The 17,634-nt window shown below is 37.8% G+C and overlaps 3 protein-coding genes across 3 annotated transcripts; 2 read left to right on the top strand and 1 right to left on the bottom strand.

The window, feature by feature from the left end:
• Positions 1 to 136: 136 nt before the first annotated feature.
• Positions 137 to 4,584, top strand: inaa (internexin neuronal intermediate filament protein, alpha a). Its single transcript, XM_007249460.4, has 3 exons — positions 137 to 1,833; positions 2,996 to 3,120; positions 3,266 to 4,584. Exons 1-3 carry the CDS (start codon positions 769 to 771, stop codon positions 3,522 to 3,524), a joined length of 1,449 nt encoding a protein of 482 aa, XP_007249522.3. The 5' UTR covers positions 137 to 768; the 3' UTR covers positions 3,525 to 4,584.
• A 1,199-nt stretch (positions 4,585 to 5,783) lies between these two features.
• On the bottom strand, positions 5,784 to 11,263 carry pcgf6 (polycomb group ring finger 6). The gene is made up of 10 exons (XM_007249461.4): positions 10,950 to 11,263; positions 9,847 to 9,946; positions 9,622 to 9,718; positions 9,259 to 9,314; positions 9,080 to 9,139; positions 8,786 to 8,906; positions 8,368 to 8,395; positions 8,189 to 8,287; positions 6,851 to 6,937; positions 5,784 to 6,170 (listed from the first exon to the last, which is right to left on the bottom strand). The coding sequence occupies exons 1-10, from the start codon at positions 11,034 to 11,036 to the stop codon at positions 6,123 to 6,125; spliced, it is 783 nt and encodes a 260-aa protein (XP_007249523.3). The 5' UTR covers positions 11,037 to 11,263; the 3' UTR covers positions 5,784 to 6,122.
• A 1,190-nt stretch (positions 11,264 to 12,453) lies between these two features.
• polr1c (RNA polymerase I and III subunit C) lies at positions 12,454 to 16,192 on the top strand. The gene is made up of 9 exons (XM_007249462.4): positions 12,454 to 12,584; positions 12,825 to 12,896; positions 13,328 to 13,435; positions 13,538 to 13,670; positions 13,774 to 13,893; positions 14,790 to 14,942; positions 15,107 to 15,256; positions 15,409 to 15,525; positions 15,636 to 16,192. Exons 1-9 carry the CDS (start codon positions 12,510 to 12,512, stop codon positions 15,752 to 15,754), a joined length of 1,047 nt encoding a protein of 348 aa, XP_007249524.2. The 5' UTR covers positions 12,454 to 12,509; the 3' UTR covers positions 15,755 to 16,192.
• The last annotated feature ends 1,442 nt before the right edge of the window (positions 16,193 to 17,634 follow it).

Genomic DNA, 17,634 nt, shown 5'->3' with positions numbered 1-17,634 from the left:
TTAATCCTTAATTAATATTAAATTATGATGAACTTTATAGAACTTCATAAACCTTTTACAAATCCTTTCAAAGAAGAACCCTAAAATCTGACTTAGCAGCACCGGGTTACCTAAAATTCCATGTGATCAGGTGGGTTCTTTCCAAGTTGTGTGATCAGGGAAAACAATATTCAAGTGTTTAACTTGAAATTGTTGTATTATAAACGTGATCTGAAACTCAATACATAAACATATTTATGAATGCAGAAATAAAGACAAATTTAAAGGGTTACCAAACGTTCAAGCACCACAAAAACTTTTTTAAATCATAAAAAATAACAATTTAACCAAGGACGACCTTTTTAAAGAACATTTGAAACCCTTCCTTAACATTAGGTAAATATTTAAAGCGTTTTTATATTTTTATATTTAAAAAAACACTAAGGTTTTGTGTCACCTACACCTGGCAGGTTAACGCAGTTCAGTCCTTAGGTAATGGACGGTTCCATTTCAGTCTGAGCGTTACTTTTATACACACAAATGGTCTGATTGTGGCATTACTGTAACTTATATTACAATGCACGTATCTCATGGATTGCGTCTGTTAAGCTGAGTTTCTCTGGTCATCCAATCCTGAATATTTTAGTGAACTATGAGTCTAGTGGACTGCAGATTATGGATCGGGACAGTCCATCAGCTCAGCTCTGACTGCAGCCTAGCTGTAGCTATATAAGAGCGAGCACTCCAAGCTTATCCATACACACACTGTCCCAGCCGCATGCAGAAAAGATGAGTTACGGTTCAGACGCCCACCTGTCCTCCTCCACCTCCGCCTCTTCTTCATACCGAAAACTGTTCGGGGAGTCTCGCTTCACTGCGGGTTCCTCCTCCTCCTCCGCTCGGATGAGGACTACCATGGTGCCGGGCAGCTTCAGGACGCCGCCGGTGTCCCGCAGCCTGTCCATGGGCTCGTACCGGAGGTCCGCTCGGTCTCTCCTCTCTTCAGGCGAAATCGTCCCCCTGGACATTTCCCAGACATCAGCGCTCAACAGTGAAGTGAAGATCATCAGGACCAATGAGAAAGAGCAGCTGCAGGGCCTGAACGACCGCTTCGCCACCTTCATCGAGAAGGTGCGCAGCCTGGAGCAGCAGAACAAGGTGCTGGAGGCCGAGCTGGTGACGCTGCGCCAAAAGCAGAGCGAGCCGTCCAGACTGGCCGAGCTGTACCAGCGCGAGATCCGCGACCTGCGCGCGCAGCTGGACGAGACGAGCGGGGACCGGGACCGGACTCTCATCGAGCGGGACGGAACGGAGGATGAGCTGCAGAAGATCCGAGCCAAATACGATGGCGAGGCGAGAGCGCGCGAGGAGGCCGAGCAAGCGCTGCGCTCCTACCGCAAGGACGTGGACGACGCCACAGTGGCGCGCCTGGAGCTGGAGAGGAGAGTAGAGTCCCTGCTGGATGAGATGGACTTCATGAGGAAGGTGCACGACGAGGAGGTGGCCGAGCTCACTACCAGCATGCAGGCGGCGCAGGTGTCAATGGAGCTGGACACAGCCAAGCCTGACCTCACCTCCGCGCTCAAGGATATCCGCGGACAGTACGAGTCGCTGGCGTCCAAGAACCTGCAGTCCGCTGAGGAGTGGTACAAGGCCAAGTTCGCCAATCTCAATGAACAAGCCCTGAAAACCAACGAGGTTATCAGAGCCACCAGAGAGGAGCTGCATGACTACAGGAGGCAACTCCAGGCTAAAACTGTGGAGATGGAGACCCTCAGAGGAACCAACGAGTCCCTGGAACGCCAAATGCGAGAGATGCAGGATGGGCACATGGCGGAAGCTGCGGGCCTTCAGGTATGTAGTAGATTACTTTTATACATTTAGGTTAGGTTAAGTTCTATAAAGTTCCATTTGGGGCCTGGATGGGTATCCCAACTGAGAACCAGAAGGTTTGGTCCACAGGTTCCATGTTGGCCCCAATTGAAATGTCAATGATGGGACCAGGAGTGGTTAAACATGAAGGATGGGACCCATGTTTATTAAAGACATGCTAGATCAATGAAACCCATTTGAAGCCCAGTGAAAAAACATGAGCATTTTGGCTGGGATACATAAAAAGTAATTAAACAACATTAAACCACCTGCCTAATTTAGTCAGCTCACCCACAAATGTGAGCCTAGGGTGTCATTGACCCTGTTTTTGCCTGTATTTCTTTGTACCACCTCACAACATCTGCCTGATGTTTTAGAGATGCTCTTACCCACCCAGTCGTATAACTATCACAGTGTGGCCCCTCTCAAAGTCAGAAGTTCATTGTTCTTTTACTTCCTAATTTGTATATCCCACACCACGTCAAGTGCCATTTTAACAAGATAGAAAATGCAATTTTATTCATCTCACCACAATATGGCTCATTTGTGTAGATACTCAATTTAACTTCTCCCCAGTTTAAAATAGTCTATAAAGCTGCTGACCCTCAAATGACTAAGCTCTGTCCATGGTGCTGAACTTGGCTCACATTAGGCAGACACGACTAATTCCACCTCCCAGCTTCTAGACAAAGAGGATTCCACAAAAGAGGTTTGCAAGGTCATGATCCAAGTTCTTAGTCAGTGAAACGTGCACCACTGATTTTATGATATGTACATACTATTGGGAGTGCACTGCATACATTGTCACGTTGAGACTTCTGTAGGAGTCAAATCTGCTTACTTCAAGTCAAGTATGCTTACAAACCAGAATTCTCAAAGGAAAAAAAAAACTTGACTTACTACTAATCAGGATTAGCATGTAACTAACCCTAAGCCACATGTTCAGACGGCCACAGAATGTCAAAGATACAAGTTCAGGGGCAACTGTACACTAAATAAGTCTGGACTGACCCAACAGAATATAGAACTGTTCAATAGAAGATATTTGCCCCTTTAAAACTAATCAACTTGACCATATTAAATTAAACACCATGGATGTGACTTTGATATGCCACACTGATTTAATGGTTATCCTTTCAACTAGGAAACAATTAATCATCTGGAACTTGAACTAAGAAGCACCAAGACTGAGATGGCCCATCATCTAAGAGATTACCAGGATTTACTCAATGTCAAGATGGCCCTGGATATAGAAATTGCAGCATACAGGTAATTCTACTTAATGCCTCTCTTCATGAAGTATGAATATACTGCATGAGAAATGGTGCAGTTCATATTATACCTAACAACATATGCTGTATCATATGTCATAAGGTAAAGCTTATGTGACAGTGGTTTGGTGTGTATTCCACAGAAAACTGCTTGAAGGAGAGGAGACCCATTTTGGTGCTGGGATAGCTTACTCCAGCATCAGCCACGACATTACCAGCATGCACTATGCTGGCTACCAGGGTCGCTCCTCCTCCAGCTCATCCCGCAATCCTAAGAAAGAGAAAGATGAAGAGCAGAGCAAATCCAAGTCAACAGCTCAACAGGAGACCACTGGAGAACTGACTGAGGAGACTTCAAAGAAAAAAGAGAAGACGGATCTAGTGGATTTTAATTCAAATTAGACTAATCAATTCAGATCAATATCCAATTAAACAGCATAGCCTTTTGTTGTTACATTGAGGTCAAACTTTTTTTACCTTTCTCTAGAAACCAGAGATGTTTAGCCCACTGTGTTGAGTTGATTAGATTTATTTCCCTCAATATTTCAAGCTCAGAATGTGCTGCTGCTAGACGTGAATGGTAGGCAGTAGAAGTAATTTTCGAATACTGTCTCTGTGAGCAATTCCACAGACATGCCAAAGTCATTGAATAACAGTATGTAAGTTGATCAAGAAAAGGTTGGCTTGGTAATGCCCATACGTGTATAAGCTGGGAGGTGTTATGTTGTGGGTAAGGCCAAACACTGGTTAACAAGCTCACGGTAAGGTGATGTGAGTTTGAAAGAGGGGACATTATTTTTCTGAAATTATTTCTTAAACCACAGTGTCACAAAATAACAGAGCGGGAATACATCACAGAAAGCATTCCCACCTACAGTGGACAACACAGTGGGTGGTAAGGATTGTAACTAGCAGAATGTGGCTATCATTGAAGTAACTCTGGCAGAAACCACATCCACATTCATTGTAGATGGCCCCACACATGCTCATTTCATGGGACAAGGCAAAAGATTCGTGACAGTCTTGTGCCACAACATTTGGCATGTCAGTGTATATGAGAGTATTCTTCGAAGTAAGCAAAAACATCCCACAGCATAAGAGCGGAATTGTTTTTCTTCTAGACTCTTGTACGTTCTAGTTTTAGCAAAGACACCAGGACCAAAAGAAGCCACATGAGCTCAGTTTGACAGCATAACAAAGATAAAAGGCTGTGTGATCTCTTACATCTAATAATAACATTTAAAATGAAGTATTTTTAGTACATGTTGTCACTGCTGAAAGACACAAATAGTACGTTTCTAAAACTGACCAAAGCTAGCACACACCGCATAATAGTTTTAGGAGAATGTCTTAAAAGAGCACAAAGTGTCATTATTATCTAATGTCCCGAATGTCACCTTTATTACATGTACTGGACCATGTAATATAGAAAATAAATAAATAAAAACATTCTATTAGTCTGTATATTTTGTGTTTTTTAAAGCTTTTAAACAGTCATATCAGAATATTATGGCCACTTTGTTTTGTTCAGACCACATTGTCCATTGTTCAGCACTTTGAAGTTCTATTATAACAGACCAGAGTCCATTTCTCTGCATACTGTTTTCTCCTTTCACCCTGCTCTTCAATGTGATCCTGCAGTGACATTGACATGGTGTTGGTGTGTTTGTGTTGTTTTGGTATGTGTGAAAAAGTCCACCAACCAGAAACATCCAGACACCAGCATCCTGTAAGCCCTGATGAAGGACTAGAGGATGACCAACACAAACAGATGAGATTCTGTCTCTGACTTTACATACATTACTTTACCTGGGTTATAGAGCTGAGAAATAAAAATTAAGTGTAACAAGGAGGTGGTCATAATAAGTGTGTATATTAAAAAAATATATATATACAATCTTTGTGTATTGCTCCTTCAGTTCATGGGAGCCACTCAGATATGATCCCTAAAAAAATAAGCTTTACTTTCTATAGTTAAACTGGCTTTCATGGATCTTAGCTTTAAAAGCATTAGCTGTGATGCCCCTGAACTGTCGCAGTTACTTTGTTATAAAATATAAATGGTCACTATTCTTAAAATTCTTTAAGAATCTTGCTTCATACAATCTTGCATGCTGTCTACTGACTTTACTGACTGTTTATGAAAAACACTAATTCATGATTTGTCATTTAGTTATTCAGTGGACTAGTGCAAATATACTGCTGCCAAGGATACCACTTTCATAGTCTTCTGGTATCCTTTAGAAGAACTTTGTTTCTGCATATCTGCACCTCTCCTCGAATACACATTTTTTCACAGAGTGAGTATATCCAGCTTACCAGCCCAGAGAAACTCTTCCTGCTTTAAGTTCCTGACCTATTTATATTCCTATAAATAACACAAATAACATTATAGCTTCTTACAGCCACACAGACTAAGAACAACAACAAAAACAACTTAAATTGAAAACAAAATGAACAGAAAAAATACAAAGTTACATAAAACATAATTTTATAACACAGTAATGCTCTTATTGCTGTGCATGTTTGTGCACATATACTGTATGTTTAATGCTGTTTTACGTTTCAAGTTTGTACTGTGCTGGTAAACTAAGCACTGGCTCTTTAACCCATCTTATTACAGTCAAAGGTGCCATTATAATATAAGAACATTTCCAAACATACTATTAACCAAGCATATTTATTTAACAAAAACAAAATGCATTAAATGCATTTCAGTACAAAACACACACAGTACATTCAATTTGTACAAAAACCTAATCCAGTTTCCCATACAGCATAGTGTTTAATAAAGTATATCTCCAATATGAAAAAATGTCCATAGAAAAGTGCTCCAGTTTTATTAGAATGTGCAGTTGTGGAGCAACATTGGTTTAAAGATGTTTTTAACCAGGTGCTTTGGAACAGCAGAGAACATAGAAAGACAAAGTTCAAAATAGCCCTTACTCCATTCACAGTAGACAAGAGACTGGATAATTGAGATACATCAGTATCTTCTGTTCACTGCCCAGGAAGCACAAGTCCAAACTGTAAAACCAGCATTCCATCCTAAGATTGCAGGAAAAATAAAATAAAAAAATGTCCAATCAGAGCAGATTTCACTTCCAACAAGCATAATGTTTTTGCAGACATTTTAAGGGTTAGACAAAGAACCAAAGGACAAGAGAGATATATCTACAGTGTGCAGATATTGTGCAGTGTTAAGTAAAAATCAAAGGATTCAGTTTCTTATTTTTAATCCATCAAAGGCAATTATAACCTGTGTATGTCTGTTTTTAAGCTCTCTGTATCATCCCACTTACCCACTAGCATTCTAAAAATGCTTTTAAAAGATTCCAAAGTTTTTCAAGTTTCAAGGTTCAGCCTTTTCCATTTATTCTGCCATCTGAAGGCAGTTTATACAGGAAAAGGGAAGTACACTTTAAGCTTTGTACATTTGTATATACACATACATTTGTAGGTAATGTACCATACATAATAAACAATAAATAAAGTTATATATATACACAATTGGAATAAATACTTGGAAACTCCAGGCAATAGAATCTTTTGTGAAATATATTTATGTATATATTGTAAAGTATATTTATGTGTCTTAGAGTGTTTTATTTGACTGCTCTAATCTGGGAGCTCCAGTGAGAAACAAATATTTCGTATAGTATATGTGCGCAATATATGCGTATTTGTCGTACATTTAGTTTCAGTCTGCCATTAAACCAGATTCTTACTTGTAGAGCATTTTTGCCCATTGTGCTTCTCACTTCTCTCAGAGACTGGCGCTGCTGTAGGATATGCTCCCCACAAACAACATCCACCTGCAGAGGAAAATAAAGAATCAATCAAGATGAATGTGTCGTTGTTATTATTGTTAAATATGTTTATCATATTTAGCTCCCAGTGTTTCTAATTCATGCTGATACCAGGCTAATTTATACTGTAATTTTAACCCTTTCCTCTTTTTTTTTCATCTCAATCTCTTTCTTTACTCAACATTTCCCCGCCCCTTCTTGTCCTTCATTCCTGCCCTATAACATTTTGCTCCATCCAGTGCAGATTAGTCTTAGCCGTAGAAGATAGTGAGAGACAGCCAAGAAATTACCTTAAGCCACTAATCCAGGTATGGCCGTTTAGCCACATGCAATCTACTGCCACCAACAATTTACATTGCACTCAGCAAAAGGTGGTGCACCTCAAAAGCTATAAAACACACACTGATTGCATTTGTGTTGTGAATGATTTGCTAGAAAATATTATAAAAATAGACTGGAAGCATAGTGCAGATTATAGGGTTCCAATTTTATAATTTAAATTTTGATCATTTTAGATCCTATAATATCTCTGCCACACAATTGGTTTCCTGTCTGCAGTAATTTTATTATGTATAGCCATATGCTTATGAATGTGAATGTGAATGATGAAAAAGTTTTTTACTGAGATAAAAATAAAACCTCTGTTAATCACAACCGCTGACAGACAATACTGTGCTTGAGTGAGCCAGGCTCAGGCCAGCAAAATACCACCACCTTATCAACAGCTTGGATAAGGGAAACTTAATTAAATGACAATGTGGTGCCCTGGGCTCAGAGGGAGAAGAGGATGAATTTAATTGCCCTTTTTTAAACTCAAAATCCTTACATCTGAAGCATTTTATGGTTTTCTCTATGATGATGGGGTATCCAAAAATAACTATAATTTTTCATTCTGAATCAATCATGTTCGTAAGTGATTTTCAAGATTTTGACAGAAAGAATGGAGAACCCTACATACTGTGTTAAACAATTATTCATGTGACATGTTTTAATATCACCCCAGATATCCCTAAATATGTTCAGAGATGAAGACCAGTGAAAATGAAATGATGTCTTTAGTTTTTGCAATCATTCTGAGACTTCTAATCACTTCTAATATTTCACATATTTTAAATCAAGACATACAACTTAAGTTTTTGATGATGCTGATGAGTCAGGGCAATTAATAGAAATGTAAGAACCTTTAGTTCCTCACTAGGACTAACATTACTAGCAAAATTGATTACAAGTAACACATGAAGCGTCCTACTGCTGTACCTGCAAATTAGGACTTAATTCCATCTTTCTTCTGATAAAGAGTTCCACATGTCGAATGGTGGCTTCACCTGATACACGCACATACTTTCTCTCCAGGGGCTGCAGAAAGAAAACATCATCAGAGCCACATATTTTTTTTAGATGAATACTTTGAAACACTAGATGAAAATAAAAAATACCTTATAATTTTCAATGCCATTCTCAGCCCTGTGAATAAAAAATAAACCAACACACATAAAAAGCTGGACGAAGGAACAAAAAAGTAATACTGTGAAACAGTAATTTAAAACAGTACAATTTCTCTGTGGACATGTGTGTAAAATACTGTATTACACATATTTGTAAACTGGAATTACTAACAGTAACCTTGCAATGGCAAGGCAATGTTTAGAAATGGTTTACACTGAAACTGAAATCTTGTCACAGATAAACAGATTTACATATAATATTCTCAAATGTCTTTTGCAAAATCCTGTAGTTCACTTTACATTTATAAATCCTCATGAGGTAGCTGTTTCTGATAAGACAACCCCATCTAGTGGTGAGACCCTTTGCAGCAGGCCTGAAAATCAAAACCCTAAAACCAAGAATGCTCACCCAACAAACTCCAGCATCAGCGATACATCCAGTTCTGGAGGAATAGTAAAAACAGACTGCGGCATCATGTCTTTCTGTTTCTGTTTCAGAGGCTTTGTTGGAAGAATGGATGGCACTGCCACTAAAGAGGGAAATAAAATAATCACTGTTCAGAATTCACAGCAAATCAGACACACAAATAATAATAATACGCTGTAAGCATTTCAGTAAGCAATTCTATAGGCAGTCATGTAGAGACAGTCATGTAACCGTTACGACTTTACACTATACATTAGTTCAATAAAATTAGCATACCTGGTTTTGGCATTACCAGTCCTCTGTTTTTGTAAAATGCACACATTCTTTGCCTCTCCGCTTAAGGGAGAGAAAAAAAAAACATTATATTTAAGTAACATAATAATAAGACAAAATCATAAAATCATAACTGCTACTTTAATACATGAGCATATGCAGCATGATTTAAAACATCTTACCTTCCTCCAAATGTGGAACCATCTTATAAACAATGTCTTGCAATTGCCTGTCAGGTCTACAGTAAATAAAGATTGAGACAGACATTAGAAAAATATACACACTACATGATCAGCAAACACAGAGCTAAACATCCTAAAAGTGTCCCTGAGGAAAAATGGAAAAACATGACTACAAAATAGCTTAATCCCCAAAGGAATGAGGAGGGGTCACTGCCATAACAACCTCTCAGGGGATCTGCTTAGTGTGGTAGCAGAGAACAATAAAACAATACTCTGTATTTTTCAGATACCTTTAGGTAGTATTAAACATTTCAAACTAATATAAATGCAAGAACAGAGAACAGATATTTGCTGGATTAATACCTTATATTGTAGAGTGGCTGGGTTTGGTGAACGACTATGTCACAGTTTGGACACCTGTTGCTGTAGAAAAAGTGCTTGACGATGCAACTTTTACAGACTGAAAAAAACAGGAAACAAACAAGCGTTTAAACAGCGTGGCAAACACTGCTTTGTCTTAGGTATTTCAAACAAAACTATGTCAGCACTCTCTGTAACATAATTGAATTCAGTATGATAAGGGCTCACATGTATGAAGACATTCAGTGATGGTAGTGGCATCAATAAAGAATCCGGTGCAGAGAGCACAGCGAATATAAGGGTAGAACTCCCTAAGAGGCAGTGAAGGCTTCATGACAGAGGGGAAAAAAAGACACAATGAATCAGATCCTGTCATCTGGCTTAAACAAGTAGTAATTCAATGTTTACTAGTAAAAACTCATTCTAATTCATCTCAATGAGTTCATTTTTACCAGCGGAAACTATTAATTGTTTTAGTAGTTTAAACTTGTCATATGTTACCAATGACAAAGCGCTCTAACCTATAATTACATGTTTACTAGTAAAAACACCTGTTACAGATGTCTATTATTTTCTTACAATTTCTCAACACTAAATTAGAGATATCTTGAATTATAATATGTACTAGTCCTAATGAACTTATGGACATGTAAATCTGAACCGTTTAGTAGTCAGAATTACAGTGCAATCTCTACTCTACTCAAACTCTTAGCCTGGAATAACTGTCAAGGCTTTAGCAGTCTCCATTCTAGAGGTGGGATTATCAAGAAAAATAAATATGCCTGGTGCTGTACATATATTCTGTCACAGTAATAAGCCATGTTAGTACTAAAGTAATAAGTACTTTCAACGAATATAACGTTACACTCTAATCTAACTACTAATGAAAAGAAAACTCTTGTGTGAATTGATCTGAACATTCAAAGTATGTACATAAAAAAAAATAAAATGTACAAATTCGGAAAGAATTTACATCTCAGTTGATGACATTTTTGAGCAGCTCAATATCTTTTGAAATAAAGAAAAACAATAGCACGTGGCTGTCTCCTAACATAGCTGTGTTTTAACAAGTAAAAGGGGAACTGACAAAAACTAAGAAAAAACACACCACACTAGGCTGGGGTTCAAATGGGTGACGTTAACCTAACGTTACCAAGCTTAGCTAGCTACGAACAGGTTAGCCAGTTAACAGTAGGTTAGATAACTAGGTTGACTAGCTAGGTAAGTTAACCTAACTAAACATGACAGGTTAATAAAGCTGGTTAATTATCAAGGTAAACGTTTTCCTCAGTATCTGTAATGTACAGGTGTGATCCAGGAGGGTGTCTAACCTCGTCTTCGTTCCCATTCTTGTCCTGAAGTGTCTCACTGTCGCTGATTTTACTACAACTTCTGTCTGTCTCCCAGCTGTCGTCCATCCCCTCTGCCGCTCCTTTCACTTCTTCACTTGTGTTTAAAACTCGCGGATTTAGCCCTCCGCTGGTTCACTAAGCGTCCAGAAGCGACCGAAAAGTTAAACTAAATATAACGCTGCAAAAAAGTGAACTTTGACCACTGTTTACTTATTATCCCGCGCGCCTCCGATCACCAACCAACGGTTAATCGAGCGAGTCGGAGTCCCGCGGAAAGGGCGCGCGCTAACAAAAACACCTAACAACAGTTTATACAGAATAAAGGACTACCCGCGAGTGTTTTTACTTATACCAAAATAAACTTAAATAAAACTAAAAGTATATACATTCTGAATCGTGATATTTTAAACGCATTGAAATAAGAAATACTTAAAAAAAAAAAAACTAAATCATTTTTTATTATTCATTCATAAGTAAATCCAATTGAGACGCATATTTCTCAGTGGTGAGGGGCCTTTATTTTGAAATGGGGATTGAAACTCGGACCAGAGAATCTCTAGAGAGGAGAACAATCACTTCACTTTAATAATCTGATCCCGGTTTGTTACACCACCAGAGGGCGTCCAATGGATGAATGGATGGATGCATGGATGAATACTTCATTGATCCCAGAGGGAAATTCTGGAAATGGAGCTAAATCATGGTTTATAACTGTTTGATAGTGTTTATACCCAGAAATGTAACTTGCCTCAACACAGAACAAACGATTTTAACGCTTGAAAAATACAGTTAAATCTTTAAAACAATCTCTGACTGTATATTACAATAAGACAGATCACAGTGGCAGTAATGCTGTCTAACAGAACTGTGCCAAATTCCAAATTTATTTAATCAGGCATACATTATCTTAATGTGGAATAATTATCAATATCTTCATTATCAATAAATCAAAATAAACAATGTTTTAGTTAAAAAAAATCATAATTTATTAAAGTACTTTATAGGGTAATGTTGATGCATCTAATGGTCAACACAGTGGGAAAAGTTATTACAATTTTAATAATCTGTTTTTAAAGGATGTTTTTGTTCGTTTGTGGTCCATACAATAATATGAATGTATGGAATTTCATGGAATTGCTTTGTGGTTGCAGTCTCAATTCAAATTCTAATCCAAATTCAAATTAAAAAGTTTATTCTACTAATTTAATTCTTAATTTTGTACAACTCTGCTGCCCAAAATATGTTTATTTTTGTAAAAAAAAAAAAAAGGTACGTTTTCTTTTATTTTTTTTAACAAAATACTTTATTATGACTTCTAAAATTAGAGAAATATCATTAAGAAGAAATTAATTACTCATTTATATTTTAGTTTTAGCCTTTTAGCTCTATTCACCCCATTCACTGAGGACTCACTCGCGGGCTCCCTCTATTGGTTAAACAGTAGATTTCTGATATAGCGGGGGCGGTATGAAGTGCGTAGGCTCTTAGTAAACCAGCTTTGGTTGGACCAGAAGTAGAGAAGAGGCAAGCGGAGCAGGAATGATGGCGGCGCCTATGAGAAACGTGGATGAGATCCGTGACAGAGTGATTTTGGGTGAATTTGGTGTTAGAAATGTACGGAGGCCTTTTTCGTTTATTAATGATTAATGATGTTAATTAATATTTAGCGCACATGGTCACGTGCACTGATCTCTATGAGAAGCTGAGACTGAAAGCCGGGTTAACGCTGACTGGCTGCAGTTTGTTTATCTCGGTTTTACTCTGGGTTAATATTAGTTATTTATTTAATTAGCTAGTTATCTAGTATTTCTATTGTTTGATGTAGGCTTACGGCTTTTTTTTAACCCTTTACAGGTCCATTCCACAGATTTCCCGGGAAATTACCCTGGTTATGATGACACATGGGACCTGAGGAAATTCAAAAAGGTATTTATTTAGCTAACTTACATACAGGTTTTGGGCTCTGTAAATGAATCACTGTGATATTCTGAGTAAATTATGGCAGAAATACAACTCTCTGTGGCATAGTGTTGCCCTCTTTAACCCTATGGTGCAGTGATCACACACATACACATACACACTACTGAGAATACGCAGAAGACACACAAAGTTATGCTCTGAGAACACATGCCCGGAGCTGTGGGCATCCATTGCTGCAGCTCCCGGGAGCAACGAAACCCACCAAACCCACAAGCTTGTTATCAATGGCCCTAACTGTTGAGCCACAACTGTGCTTTTACAATCTATAATGATACTGAGTTATTGTCCAGCCCTAATTGTGATTATGCTTAGTCTATAATTTTGTGTTGGCACCTTTTACACCATACCAGTTTTGAAATTGAAAGCTGTTTTCACAGAACTTCAGGCTTAACATTGCTCATATGGATGAAAACACTCTGGAGTTTGATATGGTGGGAATAGATGCTGCCATTGCCAATGCTTTTCGTCGGATTCTACTTGCTGAGGTATTTCTGATTAAGTGAATCAGCATTTGCTGAACTTTATCATCTCTATAAAGTTGGTGAACAAGAACCTGTCACGAACGTTTTTGTTTCTGATTGCTTCAGGTTCCAACTATGGCAATTGAGAAGGTTTTCATTTACAACAATACATCGATCATTCAGGATGAGATTTTAGCCCATAGGCTTGGTTTGGTACCCATCAAAGCTGATCCTCGTCTTTTTGAGTACAGAAATGCTGGTAAGGGGTTTTAAATATATTTTCATCATTTAAGAACCTTCACTGTTTTTTAAATAGTTTTAACCTTAGTCTGTCATGCACATTGTCTGCTCTTTTTTATTAGGTGATGAAGAAGGCACAGAAATTGATACAATTCAGCTTCAGTTAAAGATTAAATGCACAAGGAATCCCAGAGCTGCAAAAGACTCGTCAGATCCCAAAGAACTTTACCTCAATCACATGGGTAAGTGAAGTTCAGTATGTCCAAAGCCACTTGTATATAATTCAGTGCTATGATTAAACTCTAGATTAGCCAACACGTGTTCGATAGGGAATAGGAGAATGCAAACTTACAAACTAGAATTAGACTAGAGTTGTCGTCTTATCTGCAAAGGGCTGGTGTGGTTTTAGGATTTCTTTCTAAACCATCAGTAGCACACCCAATTCTACGTGTTTAATCAATTGGTCAGTCACAAGAGCTTTTGCTTGTCTGGCATAAAAATCTGCAGGCAGCTAAACTGGCCATTTGCAGACAAAACTGGACACTCAAGGCTTAGCATCATGCTTATCTTTATAAAGGCTCACTTGAGAATTTATTTCAACCTGCTTAAACCTGCATATTTTTCATTGTTTAGAAAATCTGATTTAGTATGATTTAGAAAATGGTATGATACACTTCAGTCTACAGAATTAACAAACCCTTATTCACATAACCTAATTATGGGTTAACTATTCTGAGATATCTTGTAGTTGAAGTGCATGGCATGGCATCTCCTGGCAGATCAACTGCAGTTCTGGCTGTCTGGTGTAAGCCATAAATTGTGTTACTTTACATTGTGCACCGAACTGTCCTATTCAAATCAGTACAGGTGTGTAAGCCTAAACAAAATATGAAAACACCACATGTCATGGATGAATAGCATTTTCACTACTTTATTCCCTAATGTTTAGAAATAGAAAATGCTTCTGTTGTACAGTGTATGTGAATGAAATCCCTCTAAAATGATCAAATGCCATCTGCTATAAAGGTTATTTAAGTCGCAGTATTTAATTAATAAATCTCATTAAGTGGATGTTATGCTTAGTTAACTCACTGTTTTGAGTTGACTTATAAAGCAAGTTATTATTACCCTTTTTCAGTGTATTCAAAGGACATAACGTGGGTACCTATTGGAAACCAAGCTGATGTGTTTGGTGATTCTAAGATTGGTCCGGTACATGATGACATCCTTTTGGCACAACTTCGGCCAGGACAAGAGCTTGACATAGTTATGCACTGTGTTAAAGGAATAGGTCAGTATCACAAAATGTAACAAAAAAGCACACATTTCTACTCAATATTGCATATTCAAAGTAATAGGTCTTTAAATTATGAAGCCTGTTTATTTAAGCATAGCTTGAGAAAGATTATTGTTATTAATCGAATTTCATAAGTGTTTGCTTCTTTTACATTGCAGGCAAAGATCATGCCAAGTTCTCCCCAGTGGCCACAGCTAGCTACAGGTTGCTTCCTGAGATCACGCTACTGCAGACGGTTGAAGGAGAAAAGGCTGAGAGACTAAAGCGCTGCTTCTCAGCTGGAGTCATAGAAGTGGAGAACATAAATGGTAGGATTTTTGAATAAAAATCTAATCGAAGTCAAAATCATGAGCGGCGTAGTTATTTTGATACTTTTTATTTATTTATTTATTTATTTATTTATTTATTTATTTGCAAAAATATATTTACTAACAACTGACTTTTTTTTTTTTCATTTTAGGAGAACAGGTGGCTAAAGTGGTCAACAGTCGGCTAGACACATGCAGCAGAGAAGTGCTCAGACATGACGATCTAAAGAATTTGGTAAAAATAGGACGAGTGCGGGATCACTTCATTTGTAAGTTCTCTGTAATTATGAAGCCTGCATGGTTCTACTGCTGAAATGAGTTTTTTAGTACTTTTAATTGCTCACTTTTTCTCTTTTTTTTTCTCTCTCTCTTCTTTCAGTCTCAGTGGAGTCTACTGGAATTCTACCACCTGAAGTTCTGGTCAGTGAGGCCATTAATGTACTTATTGCCAAGTGCCAGAAATTTCTCACTGAGCTAGAGTCTTCTGAAATGGAATAGACAAAGGAAAGAAGATTATATATACAGACACACACGTCACAGCTGTATATAATAGTGACTTTATTGGGGGAAGGTCGTGGCCAAAGTGGCACACTTCTGGGAGTTTTGTTGTCCTTAAAATGAAAGATTTATAGATCTGTGATCAAGGTCATTCAGAAAATGTAATTCTCAGTTATTTAGCCAGATATTGTAAGTCCAGGGTTTAACACTTTTCTATATGGATGGCTTTGGTGTTCCTTAGGCTTTAGGCTTACGATATCTAGTAACCTGAGAAATCTTGCTTTCTTTAAATGCCCATAGACTTGACTACAACTGACCCATGTAAAAAGTAAATAACATCGACTATAATAAATCTCAAGAATATTGTGTGTTCTAAAATGTAACATTAATTGTACATCTTTTTTTGTATTAAACATGCTGTTGACTATCAGTCATGAACTATGAATCCTGGAGTTGTTATTGACACCTGTATGTGCAAGAATTCATGTTAGGAGCTATTTATACGAAGTTCTTGTAATATTTCTGAATATAGGTGTTTATGTGGATCCAACATTGTTGCAGTCTGATAAAAGAAAAACATTATCCTGCTGAAAAATGCAAGTTGGAGGCCCTGACATGCGAGGCAACACACGACTGTAGAATGTCTTTACACACATTGCAGATCTGTTAGTGTCTCTCAAATCAGTACGGGCGGGGGTCGGGGTGACTGATGTGATGGCTCCCCAGTTCTTAACACCAGCAGTTGAGGCAGTTTGTTGCCCTACTAAAACTACAAAACCTTTATACCTGAACTCAGTCATCGCCAGTTTCTAGTCCAATGGTGTGCTTTCTCTCAAAGTCTATCAAATGGGCAAAACGCAATACCTACTGTCTAATCACTTGTAATCATAAATATCTGCCAGAGACATAACTTCATGCAGCAAGCAGCAGAGGGGTAAATTTTGTGAATGTGTGATAATACCAAAACAAGCTTTTATCAACATAAAATATTTGTATGAAGTGTTTAGTACCACCACAATTGTGCAGATCTGTGCAAATATAACACATGGTCTTTGAAGGCTTCATTAAAAAAAAACTAAGGCGTCAAACTGGTCGTTTTCATCAAAATTTACAGTCTGACAAAGTAGCAGTGGAGGTATTTGGTGCTCAAGTGCATTACCACTGATCACTGCTTACCTTTTTCACAATTCCTAACAACAGGTTCCTATTAAGTAAGAACACTAGGCTTTATTTCCCAGCATGTGATTGTGGGAGCAACATGCTCTTGACAAATCCCATCCTTTGACTAATTAGGCCTTGATGTTAAGTGTGTTTTTTCTCGTCATCTTACACCATTTAATTAATGTTTAATCTTGTAAGTGCACCAGATGGATTAATTATGTAGTGCCAGAGTAGAGTTTGAGCACTGAACTGAGAATTTGCCTACCTCAGGTAACAGCATTTGGCAGGGTTTTCAATACCCATTGAGAGCCGTACAGACTTCCCTTTATCTGCCAGTTCACTCTTGATCTTCAGCATGCTGCTGTAGTGACAAAGATATGTTTTTTATATCAAATTGTAAACTATCTGGTACAAAGTCATGATAAAAATCCAGTTCACTTGAATATTAAACAATGATTTGATGCATAATGTAAACATTGTTGCATAACACACTGTTCATTCCAGAACCCAAACATTCTATTTCAAAAACGCAAATTATTTAATAAGAAATCCTTTGCGCCCTTAATATTTGGCCTACAGCAGTGTTCTTTATTGCATTCAAACTTAATTCTCTCTTTGTTTGGACACTAGCTTAAATTGTGGCACAACAGGACAGTCAGGAAAGCTCAGTTATAAGCAGCAAATTAATTTTTCATATAATCCAATGACTCCGCACATAG

The sequence above is a fragment of the Astyanax mexicanus genome, chromosome 7 (genome assembly GCF_023375975.1).
Source record: "Astyanax mexicanus isolate ESR-SI-001 chromosome 7, AstMex3_surface, whole genome shotgun sequence".
NCBI classification, from domain to species: Eukaryota; Metazoa; Chordata; class Actinopteri; order Characiformes; family Acestrorhamphidae; genus Astyanax; species Astyanax mexicanus.
This window is presented reverse-complemented; position numbering and strand designations above follow the sequence as displayed.